This window comes from Carassius gibelio, chromosome A25, assembly GCF_023724105.1.
Source record: "Carassius gibelio isolate Cgi1373 ecotype wild population from Czech Republic chromosome A25, carGib1.2-hapl.c, whole genome shotgun sequence".
NCBI classification, from domain to species: Eukaryota; Metazoa; Chordata; class Actinopteri; order Cypriniformes; family Cyprinidae; genus Carassius; species Carassius gibelio.
In genome coordinates, this window is record NC_068395.1 from 8,347,713 (window position 1) to 8,369,095 (window position 21,383).

Below are 21,383 nucleotides of genomic sequence, written 5' to 3' on the forward strand. Positions count from 1 at the left end.
TGGATCTTAGAGCAATACACCCACTACCTTTAACTTACAAACAAATTATGCTTTTGCATGAATGTCACAATCTGCTTTATCACGCAATCAGCATTAAGCTGGTCCTAGCTGATGTTTAAATAAACACTTCAAACAAGCCTTAATCATGCATTCAGAAAAACCAACTTCTTTTAAGATCTTTAAAGAAATACTAATAGTTGTGTCATAATTGATTCACCCCACTTTTGATCAGACATACAGCCTCATTTACTTTCATTGCGTGAAAAATATATAACAAGAGTGAATGGTAACAAACACATACACAGAACGTTTCCCTAACGTTCTCACTTGGTTCCTCTTTGGAACACCGAAAAAAAGGTTTTGGGAACGTTCTGTTCTTTTTTCTTTTTTTTTGTAAACAAAACCTAAACTTCCCAAAACTTACACAAAACGTCCTTTAATGATTAGTTTCATGCTTAATCTCTTAACCAAAAGCCAATGCTCCCAGAAAATTCTGAGAAAAACAGCTGGATGTAGAAGATAGAAAGTTATAGGCCTACAGGTTTGAAACGACATAAGGGTGAGTAAACATTTTTTTATTTTTGCTGAACTATCCCTGTAAAAACGGCAAAATGCCTAAAACCACCAAATGTAAACCGAGCTGTGAGTCAATCAACAGCAGCGACCAGTTATCCGCACTAATAATGACTCCCCAAGGGGCGGTGTCATGGGCGGGGCAACATTTTGAAAACAGGATTTAATTGGCTAAGAGCAGAGATACACGTGGGAGCACATATTGTCCCTTTCTCGCCTCTAATCTTGCCCGTAGTCATAACGGCGCACGGATTCATACCCGAACAGCTCCTGAGACCGACGAGAAGTACACAGAAGAACTACAATTCGGCACCATGATAACTTTCTCAAGGTTGTTTGTTAGTTTACTACTTTTCGCGGCGTGTCTTCTTACTGTTTCAGTCTCCACTGCGAGCGGTAAGTTTTTTTGTTTTTGTCTTGAGCGCTAAAAAAAAAAAAAAAAACGCTTGGCGAACTAGATTTATAAACAAAGCAAGTGAAAGTCTATGGTCCTTATTACTTTGATGTTAAACGTTTTAAATGTCAAGACACCAGACGGCTTCTTTTCTTTCTTTTTTTATTTTGTGTGTAATATAGCCTATATTACACCGGAGTTTTGAATTTAATATATTTAGTAATGAATGAATGATGTTTACTCTCCATTGTTACACTGTCGTCTTGTAAACAAGTCTTGGATGCTTCACTTTATGAAAAGTCCCTGTGGTCATCTATTTTATGTCTCTGTTCGAACAAAATGTGTATTATTCGTGGCTGTACTTGCGTTTAATGCCTTGGGGTTTCTGCTTTATCCTTTTGTTGTCACACTAGTGTATACAAAACACCATGTCCTGATTTCAATCCATTACCAGTGACCTACAGGCTTGGACAGACTTTTATAGCTTCATGGACAGATGTGGAAAACCATTTGAGAACCAATTTCATGCCTTGGCTATTCATGTATGTTAAGATTTTTTGAAAGCATGTCCAAAATAATTTCCTTCTTAAACTCTGAACAAACAAAAGGAGATGGCCATTTTTGTACTGCCGCGTGTTGTTTTGTAATGTCTAGATTTCAGTAGGTTTTGTTTGAAATATTTAATTGTCCCTATTACAAATTTTTTGCCTCCACGGATGTTGTTACTTGTTTAGGAATACACTTCCCCAACTGTGTTTTGCATCAAGCCGTGATCAGGCTCCAGTCTGTAGGTGTGGCTCAAGTGACCATATCACTGAGTCACTTCCAATGAATGTGGCCACTTTAATATGCAGCGGAGCCCACAAGGCCAGGGCACTTCCTGCCTCTAATGACCAGTGCAGCACAACAGGTTTGCACAAACCTTTGGGAAATTCATCCTCTTTCCTGCAGAGTTTCATTACTGTAATGTTGACTGCTTCTTGAATAGTATTCCGGACAGTTTTCCATATCCAAGCATTTTCCTTGAAGTTTTCATATGGTTCAGTTGTCACCTCCTTGGTCTTCTTCATTCACACTTTAAGTGATGAAATTGGCACTCTATGATGTTTGGATGCAGATAAACAAAAAGTTCATTCAGAAAAGAGGATTTTGCTCATAATTTGCTTATTTTCTTGTCTATCCAATGTCTGTGTCATTTCTGTATTCAATGGAACTTAAAACCAGTTGTTTATTAGTTGCTCTTTCCTTTTCAATGAAAGTGAATGGCGACTGGCAGGAGCTTGACAGCTGCTGGTCACCATTCAGTGTCAGTGTGTGCAAGAGAACAGCGTCAGCAATATGCCTAACATCTCTTTTTGTGTTAGACAAAAGTAAGAAATCATACAGTTTGAAACAACATGTTAAATTATGACAAAATTTCAAATTTTTAGTGAATTATCCCTTTAAAAGTTAAGAGTTGTTTGCCTTGCTTATCGGATTGAGAAGGTAAACGGCTTTGGATTGAAGTTGCAATCTCAAGCTTATCTAAGATCAGCGCTCATCCACCAAAATCTTGATGGGTCTCCAAAAAAACTGCTTAAAATCAGCAAATAAAGACTTTTATCAACACAACCCAAGCCTCTCAGGTCAGCTGACGGAGAGTATGCTAATTATAGCGACCGCACAGCCTCCTGCTTTTCACTCGCTCTCTTTTGCAAGAATGTGTTTGCGAGCCGTTCAAAAGCTGTCGCGTGGCCCATGCCATCTGGCAGCAGGGTCTTCCCCTCCAGGGATGGACTCATTTGTCCTGACGACTCCACTACTAATAGCAGGCCAATGAGGGCTGCTTCTCCGGTGATTAATTTTCAATAAGCCCTAATCAATGTTTCATTCAAAGGCAGCGCAACAAGGCATTTCTCATTTCGCTCCATCTTGGTCTCATGCTCCATTTTCCAATCTGGTGTGTTAAATTTTTTAAAAGAGCATATTCCGACACTTGACAGGAAACTTTTGTTACTATATTTTGGACAAATACGCTACCCTGGATTTATGTCCATTTTGAATCTGTGGCTTGAGTGTAAAACACATACAAATATTATGCTTTACATTATAGAATTTCCAAGTAAGATTAATCATAAGCCTATTTGCGTTGCCTTAGAGAATGGCTTTTTTCTCTGTACGTCAGAGTGTATTTTTAGTCTTTGTGAGTTATATTTAAGAACAGATGGCTGTGGTGTTCTGGAGAAATGCCTTTAGTTTACTGAAATCTTACCTGAAGATGCAAGCTCCCTGACAGTTAAAGCAGTTCATTTGTCCAAGAACATTATGTTTCTTGTGTGCAGTCTCTATCTTTATGGGTCATTTGCTTGGTCATTAAGAGGTGCAAGCTGCATGCCTCAGCGCTTTGAGCTGTTCTGAGAGTTTTAACGTGGGATTCAGTGATGTAGGAACGTAAGGTTCGGAACACAGAGTTCCCCAGGGCTGAATGAAGACATCATAAATGATGTGCGAATAACCGCGTAGCTGAGAAAACACTCTGAACATTAACATTAACACACACCTACACGCATGCATGTTCACATCAGCAGTAATGTGGAGTTATAAATCCAGGACTCCTTTAGGGTAAAGTGTGAAGCTACAAGCCATAAAATAAGTTCCAAGGGAGTCTTAAAAGGTAAACTAACACTTTGGGCTTCTAAATCTACAGAAAGGTTGCAACACAAATGAACACCAAGACACAGATATCCTATTTTTAACAACTTAAAATGTTCTGTTACAGTACTTGGATGTTGTATGCATATTTTATCAGTGTCAAGACTCAAAAGTGCACTGCATTATTTTTCTCTTATTTTTTTTCTTGAATTTCTAATGTTAAGCCAACTTATTTTAATGTTGTGATTTTCTGATGTTTACTGCATAGTACAGTTGCATTTTCCTTTCCTCATCCCCTAGAATCAAACTAGGATTTGGTGTGTAGGTGTGACGTTGTGTTTGCGTGCTCTCACATACACGTGTGCAGTGTTTTGGTTGTCCTCCAGTCTGTTGTTTTTGTTTTGCACCTGTTCCTAATACGACAGTCAAAGGTTCTTTTGTTAGCCAAGTGTGCGTGATCCGCTCAGCAGATTGTAACTGAATGACTCCTCATGCCAATGACTCATTTCTAAAGCCCTTCCCTATACTTTTTAACTGTTATTATTTTTATATACCTGTTGTACTCATATACTAAGATTGCAGATCAGGTCATGCTTCTTTTTGAAGTGACTCAAGTGATGTCCCAGATATATGAAATGAAGAAGCGAGTGGTTTTATGGTTTTAAACTGTTCGTTTTGGTTCTTTTAGTAAAAAAAAAAAAAATCTATTTTTCTTGCAAACCATAACCTTAACAGTAGCACATCAGATGTGTTTGTTGTTGGACTGTTTACTTCAATTTGTATAAAATTTAAAGCTGAAAGAATGTAATTTCTGTGCCACTAATATCACCAAACTGAATTGCAAAAATATTGTATCAAGCCGGCCTTTGGTTTCAGTGGTGCCCCAAAGTCATTCCAAATTATCCCTTTAAAGCTGCACACTTTCAATATCAGTGCAGTCACAATAAGCTGTTTTGACCATACTGGGTTGGTTATTATTACTCATTTTCTGAGTTGGCTCAACACGCTTGTTTTTTCAGGGTCACAGTTGCCTGGCCAAATTCTCTTTCTGCTTTCTTTGTCCCTGTTTGCGTGCCTCATTTGTAATAAATCAGCAAACAATCCCACAGTTGCCCGCCTTTACACGTTTAACTCAGAGAAAGACCATGTGATAATTCTATAGTGCCTAAAGCCTGTGGCAGAATAATCAGCCTTCACTTCTATTTCAGAGCTTTTGCGGATCAAAAGGCCAGCTCAGCTGATGAGAAGCTGATCAAATGTTTCAAACAGATTCAGCTGATGTGTTCACTTCTTTCTAATGGCCTTCCAGAACATATTGGGCTAACTTTGAGTTCTCTGACAGTTAAACTAGGTCAAGTATAGCTGGTAAATGTTAGATGATACAGCTGGATGTGGATTCCCTGACATGAATAATTATCCATACTTTTTAGTTTCCATGCATATAATCTCAGGAACCTCATGTCATTCCAAACATGGATGTTTTTGGTCCACTTGATGATGCTCATGCTGCCATTTTCCTTACAATTTAAATGCTAAATTGAATAATTTAAACACAGATAGATCAATAGATAAATTACTTTTCAAACTGACAAATTAAAAGATGGTTAAAATTCATGTTTTAAAATTTAGTTAAATATAACAATAAAACTAAATGAATCATTTTTTATTTGACACATAAATACACATTTAAAACAATTTATTTAAGTCATGTTTTAAATGGTAGTTAAAGCAATAATGAATACATTTAAAATAGATTAAAATAAAAATAATAATTATTTGTAAATTGTAATTTGTAAATAATATATATTTGTAAATCATTTTTAAATAGCATTTTAGAAAGAACAATAATTATTAATAAATTAAATTTTTTATTGCATTCCAGAAGCATTTGCCAATTAAGTTTTATTTTTTTGGCCGAAACTTGATTAACTTTACTTTCATAGAACAGAGCAGCTTGAACATTCTACAAATCATCTTATTTTGCTTTCCATGCAGATGGACAACAACAGTTTCTGTTCAGAGTTACATTTCTACAGAAACAAAAGCAGAATAAGGTTATGTTTAAAGGTAATACAGCGCAATGAATTACTTTCAGTTCTCAACAGCCCCTGTCAATTTTGTAACTGGTTGCCAAGATGAAAGTAGTCTTTCAAGCTATCCATAGACAGTTTCTGTTCCCCGTGGAGTTTTCTGTGCTTTCTTGTGATGGATGGGTTGATCTGAGCTGCTAAACAGTTTGTTCCTGGCTATGATATGCCAGGAACAAAGGCAATTCCAAGGGAATTAATTTGATTATTTATTTGTTTATTTTTTTGCATTTCCAGGACTAAAATGAGTTTCTTTGAGAAGATTGAAAGGAAATGTGCTTTAAGCATTCTGGTATTGCATGAAAAGGAGGATGCATTCCATTCCAAAGATAAGCACTGCAATCGTCTGCTTAAGAAGGTCTCTGTTTATGCTGGCCGGGGATTTATCATTATCCCAGAATCTTCAACTCTGAGTGTGAAGACCTTTGCTTTATTTCACAATTAAAGGAGATTGTTCGCCAAATGGTGTCTTGGTGCAAAACAAGTTCACATGGTTGAAACCTATGGTAGAGCTGCTTGAAACGTGGGCTGATTATCATTTCGAGTGCTGTTAATCTTGAATAAACTCTGCTGAGTGTCTATGTTGTGGTACTTTGGATCAGTGCCAGGGGAGGACACAACGATGCACAGGAAATCTCTGACTGAGGTGTTATTTACGCAGAGTTGTGGGACTGTGGGAAGTCTCTCGACTCTCGTACTCCGCAAATTTAAGGCCTATATGTGTCAGGCTAAAATTAACATTTAAAGATAGTAACCACTCCAAAAATTGAAGTTGGATGTTTTTCGTTTCCATTTCAGCATACTGTATACATAAAAATGTAACAGGTGCAGTCTTTTTAAGGATTATTACAGCAAAAAAAAAAAACTTCTGCCATTTTATTTGCTCCCCCTTATGTTGTTCCAAACTCATATAGGTTTTTTCCTCTTCCTGTCTTTTTATCTTACATTGATAAATGTTATACTTGCATTGATCCTTTAGGAAGTTCTTAACTCTATTTATTAAACATTGCATTTCATTTTTAGAATTTTTTTTTATTCTGTTTATATTCTGTAAATTTAAAATTTCCATGTGCATTTCCATAATTTTTTTTCTCAGAGCATTGCTGTCCCACGCAAACATTCCTGAGCGTTACAAATCATTTTTGGATAAACCACAGGACTGCAAAGAAATTTCTAGAAACTACTTCTATTTTTTCTGTAATGCTGCAACTTCTTTAGCAAATTGGGTCATGTCCAAATAAAAACATGACCAAACAGTGAACTCATTGTCTTTTTTACTTCCCTTATTTATAAAAAACAAAAATCTACACCATCAAAAGCATCCCATCAGAAAGTACTGCTGACAGCACTGCATTAAACCCAAAAGATTGTTATTTATGAAACACAAAATTTATTATTTCTCTGTAATCAATGGATTTGAATGTGACTAATATATATATATATATATATATATATATATATATATATATATATATTTAATGTATGTATAGGTATAAAAAAGTTATTCTTTTCATGTTTAATGAATGAGCCCAATTGAGTTTTATCGGAAGTTATATAAAAAATGGTCTAATATCAAATCCTCTATCTTTGTCTTTTCTCAGCTGACATCTGTGAAGTAAATGTGTGCTTGAATGGAGGAACCTGTGTCAATGAAACAGGAAAAGATCCCTTTAAATGCATTTGTGCTGAAGGATTCACCGGACCCACCTGCAACGAGACAGATATTGGTAACAGTCTTATCAGTTATTTATGTTTATGCAAAAAAAAAACTTTAGTTTAGGGTAAATGTTACTTTTAGCAATTTCAGCCAAAGCTGATCATTCCTCACATGACATTTGTTCTCAGGGCCCTGCAACCCTAACCCTTGTAAAAACGATGGCTTCTGTGAGATCATCAACTCCCGAAGAGGAGACGTCTTTAGTGAATATGTCTGCAAGTGTTCAATAGGCTTCGATGGAATCCACTGCCAGAACAGTGAGTGGCTTTATCCAAGCCGTTGGATCTGTTTCATGCCAAACGTATAAGTGGTTATCGGGAGAAACCACTGAGAATTATTAAAAACTCATTTGCTGTGTAATCAAATTTACATTAAGATTGAGAAACACATTTTCATCCAAGTGGTAATTAATTGACAAATTGTAGCTTTAAACTGCCTAAATCATCTGGATTCAGTCAGATTTACTGAATTTCTAGAAGTGCTGTTAAAAATGCATTTACATTAGTGAAAATTTAAAGACAAAAATTTTAATCTCTGTTGTTAATAGTGTAGCAACATATGAATACATACACGGCTCACACAGAAGTCACTTTCAAATTAAGTAGTTTTCATGTCGTCAACATGGCGTTTTTGCATTAACAACTTGCATCAACCTGTTTCAAAATGTGTAAACTCACACAGATTACTATTGAAATGTCTCTGTATCTCTGTGAACTCACCTTAACAGTGAATAAGTGACTACTGTATTTTTATTTTGCTGTCAAAAGCCAATATTTTAAAAGACAGGCTTAACTTGTCTTAAACTTATTTTTTATAGGCCATTTTAGCTTCCTTTATGCCAAGTTCAATTCTGTATGCAAAGGAAAAAAATACAGTAGTTTCAGCAGGGTTAACAAACTCCCCCCAAAAAAAGTGCATTAAAAATAATTTATTATTTTTATTTAAATTAATAAAAAGCTGTCTGGTTACCATCATTCTTCAAAATATATTTTTTGTGAGTAAATGACAGAAACTTTTCTTCATGAACCTTTCCTTTAAAAAGTAAATAGGGTCACTTTTAATCAGTTATCATTCTCATATTTCCATTTGCAACAGTATTTTATGAATGATTTTGAGGTGTTCATTTTGATTTTGCAAATTTGACAAAATTCTTCTGCGGGTAAGAAATTAATTAACGAGAAGTGAAAAAAAGCCATAAATCCTCCCAAAATTGAATGTTGCTTTTCCATGCTATACATTTAAGACAGCATGTATTATTTAGTTCACCACAGAGACTCCGTCACGTTCTTTCTGATTACGATGGACATCTGGCTTCAGTGCCAGATTCCAGCACTTGATAGCATGTTTATGATGTTTTGACTGGGTTTAGTTGAGCATGCGGGCTCATCTTTAGAGTGCGGCTGGGAATGTGGCTGGATTAGACTGGCACTGACGTTGAATTGACTGTTTAGAAGCTTCTTAATCCCAAGGGAAGACATCTAAATCATGCTCGGATGATGGAAAAGACTGGACACTGTGTAGTGTAGTGCCAAACATAGTGGCAGCATAAATTCAAAAATGACTGCACACCCACGCTGTCACACACTAGTCCTGTTGCTGGGTAAAATGCAAGTGGAGGAAGCAAAGTAATTGAAGTCTGCGCTCGTCCTCGGCTCTCAGCTGGCAGAAATGTTTCAGTGACAGCATGAAATTGGTCTGAAAGCCCCGCAAGAGGCTGTGCAGTCTGTGTCAAAAGCTTTTACGAAGTGGAGCACTGGTTACATTAGCTGTTCGGGTTAAAACAGAAACCTGCTGTAGGGTTTAAATGCAGTCAGTGCCTCTTTTGTGTGTCTGCAAGTTGAAGAGTTAACGAAGCGCATGATTCCTGGATCTAATGCTAGCTTAATAAAAATTGATGCTGCCCTTCTGCCACTACTTTGTAATTTCCCTATTTTCCACTGAATAAAAGCTAGTTTTCTCACATGAATTTCTCACCTCTAATTGCTGTATTTTACTTTATTTTTCTCACTAACTTTCTTAACATTGCGGTCAAGGGATTTTAATGGTCGGTTAGAGATTTAGCATAAAGCATTTCTAACCAAACTGTGCTCCACAGCAGTGTAATATGTATATACTATTATAGTTTTTATTAATATTTTAAATTATCTTTTATAACCTTTATATTTTTTTAATTAAAAAAATGTAAATTTTAAATTGAGTATTTACATTTGATAATGGAGATTTGTGTTATATTTTTATTCCCTTTTTTTATACATTTAATTATTTACCTTTTATTTTTATTTCAGTTTTATTTTTTAGTAATTTTTTAATTGAAACTTATATTATTTCAATAGCCAAGGCAAAATGTAAAAAATATTTCGACTAATTAAATCTTGTAATAGTAATAGTTTTGATTTAAATTAACAACACTGGCCCTATAAAAATAAAATATAATTGACAAAAAGCACTAACATTAGATTTTGTGACTAAATCATCATATCAACGTTTATATCGTCTCACTTCCCTGACTTACAGAACTTTTCAGAACAACTTTGTAGTTAGAAAACTAGTTATTTAGCAAAATGTCCAAATTGCAGCTTATTTTGGTCAAGAACCATACACTTAGACAGGAAGTGGCCATATAATGGACACAGAAAACAAACAATAACAACTAGTTTTGTTTTTACTTGTTGTTTGGTGACAAGTAAGCATCGATTATAGATGAGATTAATAACAAAATGATATAATAGCCGATATGAAAAATACATAAATAGTGCAGAAATCTTCAGGAACAGTTGTACAAAAACACAAGAAAAAGTGGAAAATGTGCATAGTCTCTTTTGACACAGTCTTGTGTCTTGAGAATAGACTCACTGTGTAGCTACTGTGTTGTAAGGAAGGCTGTTTCAAGACAAAATTATGGAAAAAAAGCTTTCATTTGTTCCTTCTTAGCATGATTAAAGGGGGGGTGAAATGCTCGTTTTCACTCAATATCCTGTTAATCTTGAGCACCTATAGAGTAGTACTGCATCTTTCATAACTCCAAAAAGTCTTTAGTTTTATTATATTTATAAGAGAAAGATAGTCTGTACCGATTTTTCCCGGAAAAACACGAGCGCCTAGAGGCGTGACGTGTGGGCGGAGCTAAAGAATCACGAGCGCGAGTAAGCTTTTGCGTTGAGAGCGTTTGGAAAGCTGTGACACAGATCCAGAGGCTGAAATTTAACAAGAGCAGCATCAGCAAAGGCTTCTCTATGTGGTATGTACTGAAACTGTATATATTTGCTTAGCGGTTTTGGAAAATGACTAAGTTCCACTTTGTCTTCTTTTTTTTTTTTTTTTTTTTTTAAGCTGTACATGTGGAAAGTGCAGTTTGATAACAACATCGCATGTTGTTTACTTGATGTGCTTACGCGCTGATAGCTAAGTTAACAACACAGAGATATTTGAAGCAGTTTTACTCACCGCCTGCGGTTCCAACACACGATCGTGACCCTTTTTCGTTGGGATTGCATTATCCTTAAGAAATAAACAATGTGCATATCCAGCGTCAACCTGGGCCTTGTTTGTAAAACAAGCATCTTCGAAATGCAGGGAACAAACACAAACACTTGCACAACTCCGTTGATGCTCTGTAAAAATAAACTCCATCCACTGGTCCCTTAATGCTGTTTCTCTTTTGGTAATCTGTGCAGGGTTGTCTTGCCCTGGCAACCAAAAACACATTCCTTTTGTGACATTTCGCGACGCTCTCGCTCTGATCAGTGAATGCTCTCAGTGCTCTGCTATACGGGAGCGTGCGCTCTTCCGGCAGACGCGCCCTTAGGACCCATATAAGGAAATTCCGCTCCATCTAACGTCACACAGAGCCATACTCGAAAAAAACTTTCCAAAACTTGTGACAAACCGGAAGGAGTATTTTTGGAACAGAAATACTCCTTCAAACGTACAACTTAATTTTTGAAACTTTGTCCATGTTTAGCATGGGAATCCAACTCTTTAACAGTGTAAAAAACTCAGTATGCATGAAATAGCATTTCACCCCCCCTTTAAGTCTTTTCTCTTGGATTTCACTGTCACACATGGAAGTGGAGACCTGCTGACCTTGCATTTTGTTGATTTGGATAATATTGCAACCGACATAAGATTGCATTTCACATTATTTAGCCAGATATTGATGTTCTCAGAGTAATACAATGCACTACAGTGTTGAACTGCTTTTCAGTGGGTAGCAATGATTTGCTTCTTCACATTAACATTAAGAAGAAAAAAAGGCTTGAAATGGGAACTTGAACTATAAGAGGCTTGTGAAAAAGAAATGTGCTTAATTGTATTGAAAAGGCATTTGTAGTGCACTTCAAATCTGAAAATTATATTTAAAAAAAACTGTACAAGCAGATAATATAATATTCATGAAATAAAAGGCCATTTAAATGTACTTTAAGATAGTATACTTTCATGCCCGTTTCTTAACACACTTTTTAAGATCTAAGTGGACTTTGTAATGTTTAAAGTTTACATTAAAGTACATTTTAATTCATTATTTTAATAATCTTTTGATGTGCTTTGAAGAAGTGCATTTATTTGGGTTGACTAACATACTAATGCATGTGTGAAGTATTTGATTATAAATTAACTGCAGTGTGTTATTTGATATTACGTTTGTATATTTTAAATGTACTGAATTGCAACTTCATCATTACAAATGAAAAATGTGAGCCCTAATATCTTAATGATAGTTTTTGGTTCAGTGCTGAACCCCATAGCCACCTATAGTTATCAACAGGCTAATTATTTGAAAAGCCACTCAGCTATTTAAAACTGCTTAGAAAAGGTGCTAATTAGCTTGTTAGCAGTTAAACACTTGAAGTGTTAAAAATGATGTAGTTAGCTTTTAGGTAGTTGACAAATGTTTTTTGAAAGTTGACTCTGAAAAGTTGCTAATTAGCTTGTTTGTATTATGCTTAATGCATTGTAGGGTTGATAATATTAGCATTAGCAGTTAGCATTTGGGAGCACTTTGACATTTAATGCATTTGGAAAGTTGTCTAAAAACCTAATTAGCTTGTTAGCAGTTTAACCCATTCTAGAGTTGATAGAGTTTGCAATGTGGGTAGAATATCGGGAAGTTGATTTTTTGTTGTAAAACCCAAAAATGCATTTTGCTAATTTTTGTGAGTTTTTATGACAACATATTTATTTGGAGGTTACACAGATTAGGCAAAAAATGCTGCCTGAAATGAATGTAGATACCTAATTTTAGGTCAGTCAAGCACATAGTAATGCTCTTAACACTTTTGGGATTTTTTTGGAGGTTTGGAGGTGTTTCAGTATGCCTGAGCACTGTGTTGGCACTGGACCACTGTGACCGGTCACATCCAGTCACGCTCCATATGCACACACCAGATAATCCCACTGATTTCCTTTCCAATTTTGCTGGAATGTTCTATTTCACAGTGTCTTTCTATTGACTGGTGCCATTTTAAATCTGAAATCCATGCCAGTTTTTTTCCCCACAACATATATCAGACTTCAGGTACAGGAGGACCATTATACACCCTTGCTCTTCATCATCATGTTGACCTTTTAATAATTCTGACACACTGGTGTTTGAAGCATGTTGGTGATCTGATGTGGCCCTGTTGCTCGTAAGTGGATTAGAAACTTCAGCAGGTCTGCCTCAGTCTCCTATATCCTCTTAATGAACGTCTGTAAGAACCAGTCGTGATTAAATTATGCTGTGTCATATGTGGGTTCCCTTTATGTGCCCTCAACTCTGGGTAGCAAACCATCATAATTTGAAAACCTTATGACAACTGTTTCTGGCTTTTATTTTATACCCACATCCTGCACACATGTACAAAATCATTGCAGTTAACTGAGTGATTCATTTCTAACTGGATGAGCACACATTTCTTGGATATTGACAATAAGAGCTTTGAAAGTTTTTGAAAATTGCAAAGACACTGCATTACATTTGTGCATTAAAAAATGTTGTTTTTTAGTTTATTTTTTTATCAGAATCTAATCGTATGTTTTTTTTTAATTGAATGCCACTTAATTTGATTTAGTCATATAATAAAGTGATATACATTTTTCTTTTTATCAGGAGCACTAGTCCTATATTGTCCTTTTTTTATTAATATCAGATATTTTTGAGTTTTTGTGCTTTATAATTTTGTTGTAAATAACATTGTTGAGGGAATCATAACAACAACAACAAAAAAATGTGCAAGCAATAAGAATGTGTTTATATGTTTAATAAATAAAGGCGACTTTAAAGGATTTTTCATTTTACAAACTTCATTTGGAAAAAGTATTGCAGAAAAATACATATATTCGATTATTTTATCTTTTGAAGCAAATAATTTTACCTTTATATTTTATCTTTATGTAACTCAAACCATTGTAGAAGTTGCATGTTGCCAGTGAGCGCTACCTAGAGGTCACAAAGAAAATTGCTTTAATTTTGACAACTGTTTTGCTTGCCCAGACCAGTTTTACAGAAACCTTATGATTCTTGCAGATGTGAATGACTGTGCCGGCCAGCCCTGTCAGAACGGAGGCACCTGTCGAGATCTTGATGGTGATTTCACCTGTAAATGTCACTCCCCCTTTGTGGGAAAGCACTGCCATCTGCGTAAGTAGGACACTGCCAGTACACACATTCTCCTATACTCACTTCATTTCCTCCACATATGTGACCATGGACCACAAAACCAGTCTTAAGTCTCTGGGGTACATTTTTAGCAATAGCCACAAAAATATTGTATGGGTCAAAATTATTGATTTTTTTTTTTTATGGCAAAAATCATTAGGATATTGAGTAAAGATCATGTTCCATGAAGATATTTAGTACATTTCCTACTGTAAATAAATAAAAACTTAATTTTGTATTAGTAATATGCATTGCTAAGAACTTCAATTAGACAACTTTAAAGGCTATTTTTTTTCAGTATTTCGATTTTTTTTTCAACCCTCAATTTCGAAAAAATTTACACTTCGAACTGGTTTTGTGGTCCAGGGTCACATATCTGGCTTTTAAATTTGTGACTTCCTTCAGTACACAATGGCTATTTCACTGCCCTGTGAATGTGGTCCTCTCACTGTTTATCCATCTGTCTGTTGGACAGTAAGCCTGTTTGTCTCCTGAGCACTAATATCTGCTAATGTCTGCCTTCGGTTCCCAGGATGCATCTCTCTGCTGGGAATGGAAGGAGGAGGCATCGCAGAGTCTCAGATTTCTGCCTCTTCTGTGTACTACGCTATTCTGGGACTGCAGCGCTGGGGGCCCGAATTGGCACGACTGAATAACAAGGGACTCGTTAATGCTTGGACCTCTGCGACACATGACAAGAACCCCTGGATCGAGGTAAAAAAAAGTCTAGTTTATTGGTTATATACATATTTGGAGTTCAAATATTATCTGTATTCACCCAAAAAGGACTAATACTAATTTTATGGCTTATTCTATAACAGATCAACCTGCAGAGGAAGATGCGTTTCACTGGCATCATTACCCAGGGTGCCAGTCGCATGGGCACAGCCGAGTTCATCAAAGCCTTCAAGGTAGCGTCCAGTTTGGACGGGCGAACCTACACCATGTACAGAGCTGAGGGCCAGAGCAACGACATGGTGATAATTCACTCGCTTTTCTGTTCTGTTTTATTTTTAGTGCCTGTTTTGGTTTGGAATTTTTGGGTGTTTAACTGTGGAAACTTTTGGCCAGTTGTAGTTGCTAAAATATGTACATAAATAATTCTCAAATAATTATAATAAATCATTTGTTTGGATCATCATAATTTATTTAAATTAAAATCAAATCCCTGGAGCATAAAAGCACCCAGATATGATTCAGTAGCATTTGTCATATGTTTCATAACCTGTGATTATATTATATTTTTTAAATACCTAATGAATGTATGCATTTCTGTTCTTCAGATCTTTGTTGGTAATATGGACAATGATGGGACAAAGACCAATTTGTTCGAGCCTCCGATCATAGCTCAGTACATACGAATCGTTCCCGTTGTGTGCCGTAAAGCGTGTACACTGAGACTGGAGCTGGTGGGCTGTGAACTCAACGGTATAGTCCCAATTATATTTTTGCATGTTTATACATTCTTATGAATAGAATTATGGCAGCCAAAAGACAAAACATCTCGACTAGAATATGGATATACTGCTGTGGTTTAATGGAAGAAAAAGTGTGTAAGCAGCAGCATCACAATTTACACAATTTCCTGCTCGTCTTTGTTTGTGGTGAAGTTAAAGACCACAGCCAGCTTGCTTGAAGGAACAATCTTTCCAAACTGGGACTCTAGCCTGAAACATTCTGGGCACAAACCTCTCAGGCATTTGACTTATTTGACACAGTTTTGAGCTGCACATAGTGATAATGAATGACACTGGTTCATTTGTGTGGAATTTGTTCTTGTTTTCTGCTAGCGTTTAAGAAAGATCAAGTCTATTCTTGATGTTAATTTTTTTTTTTTTTATATTGTATTATATTATTAAATCTGGCCACTGCTCCGGGTGTTTGTGTGTGTGTGTGTGTGTGTGTGTTTGTTCACTACTAACTGCTGTGTGTGTGCACTTGGATGGGTTAAATGCAGAGCACAAATTCTGAGTATGGGACAACATACTTGACTAAATGTCACATCACTTTATAAAAGTAGGGTTGCACTGGTACATTAGAACATTTTGGCCGATAAACCAATAATTATTTTAAAGTTTTGGCATTTACAGTGATAAATCAACATTCTAAATTGGTGATCATACAATTTATTTTAAAATTATGATATTTATTTATAATAAATATAAATTAATATGCATGCAATTTGATAAATTAATGAAAAAATAAACTATTAAAATTAAGATTAAAATGAGTTTATAAATTATGTAACTGGCCAATTTTTAATGGCTGATATTAAAATACACTATTATAATATTATCTTATATATATATGGTATATTACATCATGCATCCCTTTACGAAAGTCTTAATTTCTAATTAGTGGACCGGTGCAGATGTCAATGTTTCATTCACATTATTGGCCACTTCACTGTTCCATCTGTGTCTCTCAGGCTGTCCATCACAAGCGCCAGCTCTCGCCCGAATGCGCTTCACACACACCCCGTCACACACACCATCTTGCCGCTCACCTGCATGAAACTTGCTCAGCGCTGATGTGGTTTGTGCCGCTTGTGCTGACACGCTTCCCATCCATCTCTCTGCCACTTCCTGTCCCCGTCCCGTCTCTCTTTCTGTTGTCTCACTTCACAGTGTATTTGAACACGACAGGTTGCTCCGAGTCGCTAGGTATCAAGTCCCGGCTAATTGATGACGGGCAGATGACAGCCTCCAGCTCGTTCCGCACCTGGGGGATCGAGGCGTTCACCTGGCACCCGCATTACGCTCGTCTGGACAAGCAGGGCAAGACCAACGCCTGGACAGCAGCCATTAATGACCGCTCCGAGTGGCTGCAGGTGAGATGACAAACTTGTAAAAACAATTAAAAAAACAGTACAATAAAATCAGTAATATTGTGAAATATTATTACTATTTAAAATAACTTTTTCTATTTGATTATATTTTAAAATGTAATTTATTCCTTTGATGCAAAGCTGAATATTCAGCATCATTACTTCATTCTTCACTGTCACATGATCCTTCAGAAATCATTCTAATATGCCTATTGGTGATCAAAAACATTTATTTTTATTCATATCAGGGTTATCAGTCATACTGCTTAATATTTTTTTAGAAATTGTGATACATTTATAAAACATGATACGAAAGAATGGCATATTCTTTTAAATGAAATTCATTTCTTTGACTTTTTTTTCTTTTACTAATCTCAGTCTTTTGAACAATAGTGCATATATCACTCATTTTTTATTAAGAGGGAGTATTGTCAGGATACTGTCCATGTCGACTTTTGAGTGTCTTCCTTTCTGTTAACGTCTGGCAGTGTTTGCCTAGGAGTTGAATTCATTCTTGATCCCTGGTGCTTTGGGATCTTAGCACATTTACACATTGGATGACCTCTCAGAGGCTGAACACAGTCGGATCGCCCTGATTTTCATTCAGCATTGTCCTGAGAGGCCATCATTTACAAACAACAAACCTTTTACAATTACGTAGTGAATCACTCATAGTATAGATCATTATAACTCAATGCCAGTTTTTTATGGAAGACCACTTGCTGAGTTGTTATCTTTTTGCTTTTAGGTGGACCTGCTCAGACCAAAGCGCATCACAGGGATCATCACGCAAGGGGCCAAAGACTTTGGTAATGTGCAATTTGTGTCCGCCTTTAAAGTGGCTCACAGTGATGACGGCAAGTACTGGACCATTCTCAAAGACGACAAGACGAAAACAGATAAGGTTGGTTTTCAAACACGATTTAATGCCTCGAGTTAACCCCTAATGACCCAGTTCCTTTTGGTTCAAGTCTTTTCCTGACCTACACATTAAATGTTTCACTCAGAGCACAAATGGGTCGAAAATCTTGTTTCATGTTGTTCCTTGTGTGAACTAGTCATAGTTTTGTTTAGTTAATTATAATAAAGCTGAATTAAAATAAAACTTTTAAAATTAAATGAACTGAAATGAAATATGTTTAAGTTGAAGGACTAAAATTACTAAAATTAAATAAAAGATTTATGAAATAAAATGAAATAAAAAAACTAATAAATGTAAAAATAGAAAAAAAAACTAATACAAATGACAACATGACAAAATTACTTATTAAAAACTGAAAATATTAAAATGAAAGCTATTTCAAAACTATAAGTAAATACCATAATAGCATATAACTAATAAAACTACTGATGTTATGAAGTTCATGTTCTCAGCGTTGGTGTATTTTTAGGATCTGTGAATTCAATATGTCAACATGGATGTGCGAAATCAATATGTCAAATATAACAATAATTCTAAAACTTAAAGGGATAGTTCACATGAAAATGAAAATGCCCTGATGTCATTCCAAACCTGTATGAATTTCTTTCTTCTATGAAACAAAAGAAGATGTTTTGTGGAAATGTAGGGTTTTTTGTCCATATTTGAAAGTCTGCAGGGATCAATATATTGTCTTGTCATTCATAAATGGACAAAAAAAGTTGAAACATTAAAAAAAAAAAAAACATCTACCGTGTTCCACAGAATAAAGTAAGTCTTTCAGGTTTGGAACGACATGACGACGATAGAATGTTCGTTTAACAGATTCCGAACGTCCGCCACATCTTTTCAACTGGCCACAGTGTTGGCCGTTCATCTCGTGTATATTCTGCTTTTTTTCCTCTATCCGTCTGTTATGTCCTTGTCTCACCCTATCTTTTTTCTTCTGCTTCACCTGCAGATTTTCCCTGGCAACAGTGACAACAACGTGCACAAAAATAACATGTTCGAGCCCCCCTTCTACGCACGATTCGTCCGCATCCTGCCGTGGGCGTGGCATGAACGCATCACCCTGCGAATGGAGCTGCTGGGCTGCGAAGAGTAGAACTCTTCTTTCTCTTTCTCTCTCCTTCTCTTTTATACTTCCCACCATTCCTTCTTCCTTTAACCACGCCTGCACTGCCTCACTCTTAGCAACAGAGGGCACCATCATCACACCACCCTACACAGCTGAAGATGAACTCAATGATTATTTACACTAGATGACCATATTAGGAAATAACTTAAGTTTTGAAAACTTTACTGTTACAATTGAGTTGTAACAATTCGATTTCTTTCCTTTTTTTGTCAAGTAAAACTAAAACTCAGTTTTTCTCTGAAAAAAGAAACCGTACATACCAAATAAGTCACAATTTATTTATTTTTCACAAGAATCAGTGTGTTGGTTTGGTTTTAAATGCAGTCAAGCTGTTTTATATCTTATCTTATGAATTAGTTTAAATTAGAAAGTGACAAAAGTCACAAAATATGGTTGTGATTTATGCTAATTTGTATATTATGTAATAAAAGTAGCCATTTGATCATTTGTTTATGCTATCAAATAATATTTGGTTTAAATCAATAACAATTTTTAACTAGGCTAATGCATTTTTTTACAGCCTCATCAAACCTAAATATAAAATGACAGTCAATCGTCTATTATTATTTGATCACTCTAGATTAATTTGAATGGCCACAGATCTCAGGTGCAGTTCAATTATTTGCAGTGTGCTACTGAATTTTTATTTGTTCAATTTTATTCCAGCATAATTATGAAATAAAACACTTTTTTTTGATACAGCCAAAGCCAAGCCAAAGTGGTCTAATGTTTTTCCTATTATGGTAGCAAATGTGTGTATATGTTTTATTTTTATTTTTTATATGGGGCCATGCTTAGATTATAAGCTTTGATGTACACTGTCACAAGCTTGGTCGCATAATGAGATGCAGGACGGGTGCAAATCTAATTTAGAATAATTTTTACGGTGGCACTGAACCTCTAATGTGATCGTCCAATCTACATAGTGTTTTCAAAATGATGCATTGTGACCCCTCACCCCAACCCGTCCACTCGAATAAATGTACAATTTTGGGCTTGTGCAATATGATATGAGTATTATGAATTAATATTAATAGAGCTTTAGGAGAAGATATATGGGCAGTATTTCTCTGAGATATTTTCTGAGAAGAAGTAAAGTGGTATTCAAACACTGAAGAATATTCTAATAATCCAGCATGATTTCTGCATTTAGGCTGCATGCATTTTCTTTGGTCTGGATTCTGTATTGATGTTAGCATTTGATTTTTCTCGCAGTTGTTTTCATTGCAGTAAAGACACATTGGTATTTCTATTCAATGTGCTCTTAAATTTTGTCTTTTTTTGTAATTTTTTAAATGCCTCCTACTGTAGCACTCTTGTTGTGTTCAGATGGTTTAGACTAGATGCATTTCCCTATTATCTCTTGAAATATTTTCCTCATGTTTTCAACTGTAGAAACAAATAAAGAATATTAATAGATACTTATGGCCTATCAGGCATGCTGTCTTGTTATAAATCCTCCACAGTATGCTGTTATTGACAAGGAAAGTTAGTTCAGCATTCTTTTCCAATAACCACAAAATAAACATCTAACAAATTAAATCATAAATATTCATATTTTTATATTGAATACTATTTATTTATAATAATAATATAATTATTATTATGCATAATATAATGAAATATATTTAAATAATTTATAATAGTTATTTATTTTAATTATTGTATTGTATGTGTGTATAATGAAGGGATGATTTTATTACATTATGTGTGTCTATGTATTTATTGTACCTTAATGTAAAATAACAAAATATATTTAAAATATTATGATTATTTATTTATTTTAATAATGCATTTAATATTTTATTATTTGTGTATATTGAATTTTTTTTATTGTATTATTATTTATTTATTTAATTATTTGAACCTTTGAAAAATAATAACTGCTTCCAGTTCAGCTAGACTGGAACACTTTAATATAGTGGCTCTATAGAGATTGAAAGCAGGAAGGCAGGAAAGAATCAAGTGATAGTCGAAAGAATGGCAGGAAAACAGCAGCACCCGACGGGCAAAGCCAGGAAGGATTCTTTTCTGGGAAAAACAAAGCTATTTTGGATGAGGTATTGTGGCAAATATTTTGTCAGAAGCAAACATTCTTTGCTTTCTGATGACATCTCTACAAAGGAAATCTTGCTTCATTCGCCTCATTGCTTGACAAGTTTATGAAGGGTCAAAATCTTCAGTACAAACCAAAGTATTACTAGAGTTTCACTGAAAGCTTGTTTGATGGAAACTGGCTAAATAAATAAATCAAAAACTCACAAAACTGTGTGGCTGAATTCCATTCATTGACACACATTTAGTCATTCAGTAGATGATGTTTGGAAGCACTTACGTGTATTTTTCAAAGCCTTTCAGTGCAGTTATTCATAGGGAACACAATCTCAAAGAAACACCCCTTTTAAAATGTAAAAAAAAAATGTTCAGAAGTTTGGGGCAAGTACTTTTTTATTTATTTAA

General features: G+C 35.3%; 1 protein-coding gene across 2 annotated transcripts; it reads left to right on the forward strand.

Moving 5' to 3' along the window:
- The first annotated feature begins 767 nt into the window (after positions 1 to 767).
- Positions 768 to 20,344, forward strand: LOC127947087 (lactadherin). Of its 2 annotated transcripts, none has more exons than XM_052544020.1 (10): positions 768 to 969; positions 7,287 to 7,412; positions 7,531 to 7,659; positions 13,908 to 14,021; positions 14,572 to 14,753; positions 14,861 to 15,016; positions 15,323 to 15,467; positions 16,685 to 16,869; positions 17,615 to 17,770; positions 18,747 to 20,344. In XM_052544020.1, exons 1-10 carry the CDS (start codon positions 888 to 890, stop codon positions 18,888 to 18,890), a joined length of 1,419 nt encoding a protein of 472 aa, XP_052399980.1. In that variant the 5' UTR covers positions 768 to 887; the 3' UTR covers positions 18,891 to 20,344. The 2 variants fall into 2 exon arrangements, with proteins under 2 accessions (XP_052399980.1, XP_052399979.1); XM_052544019.1 differs by having other exon boundaries at positions 791 to 969; positions 16,667 to 16,869.
- Positions 20,345 to 21,383: the final 1,039 nt, after the last annotated feature.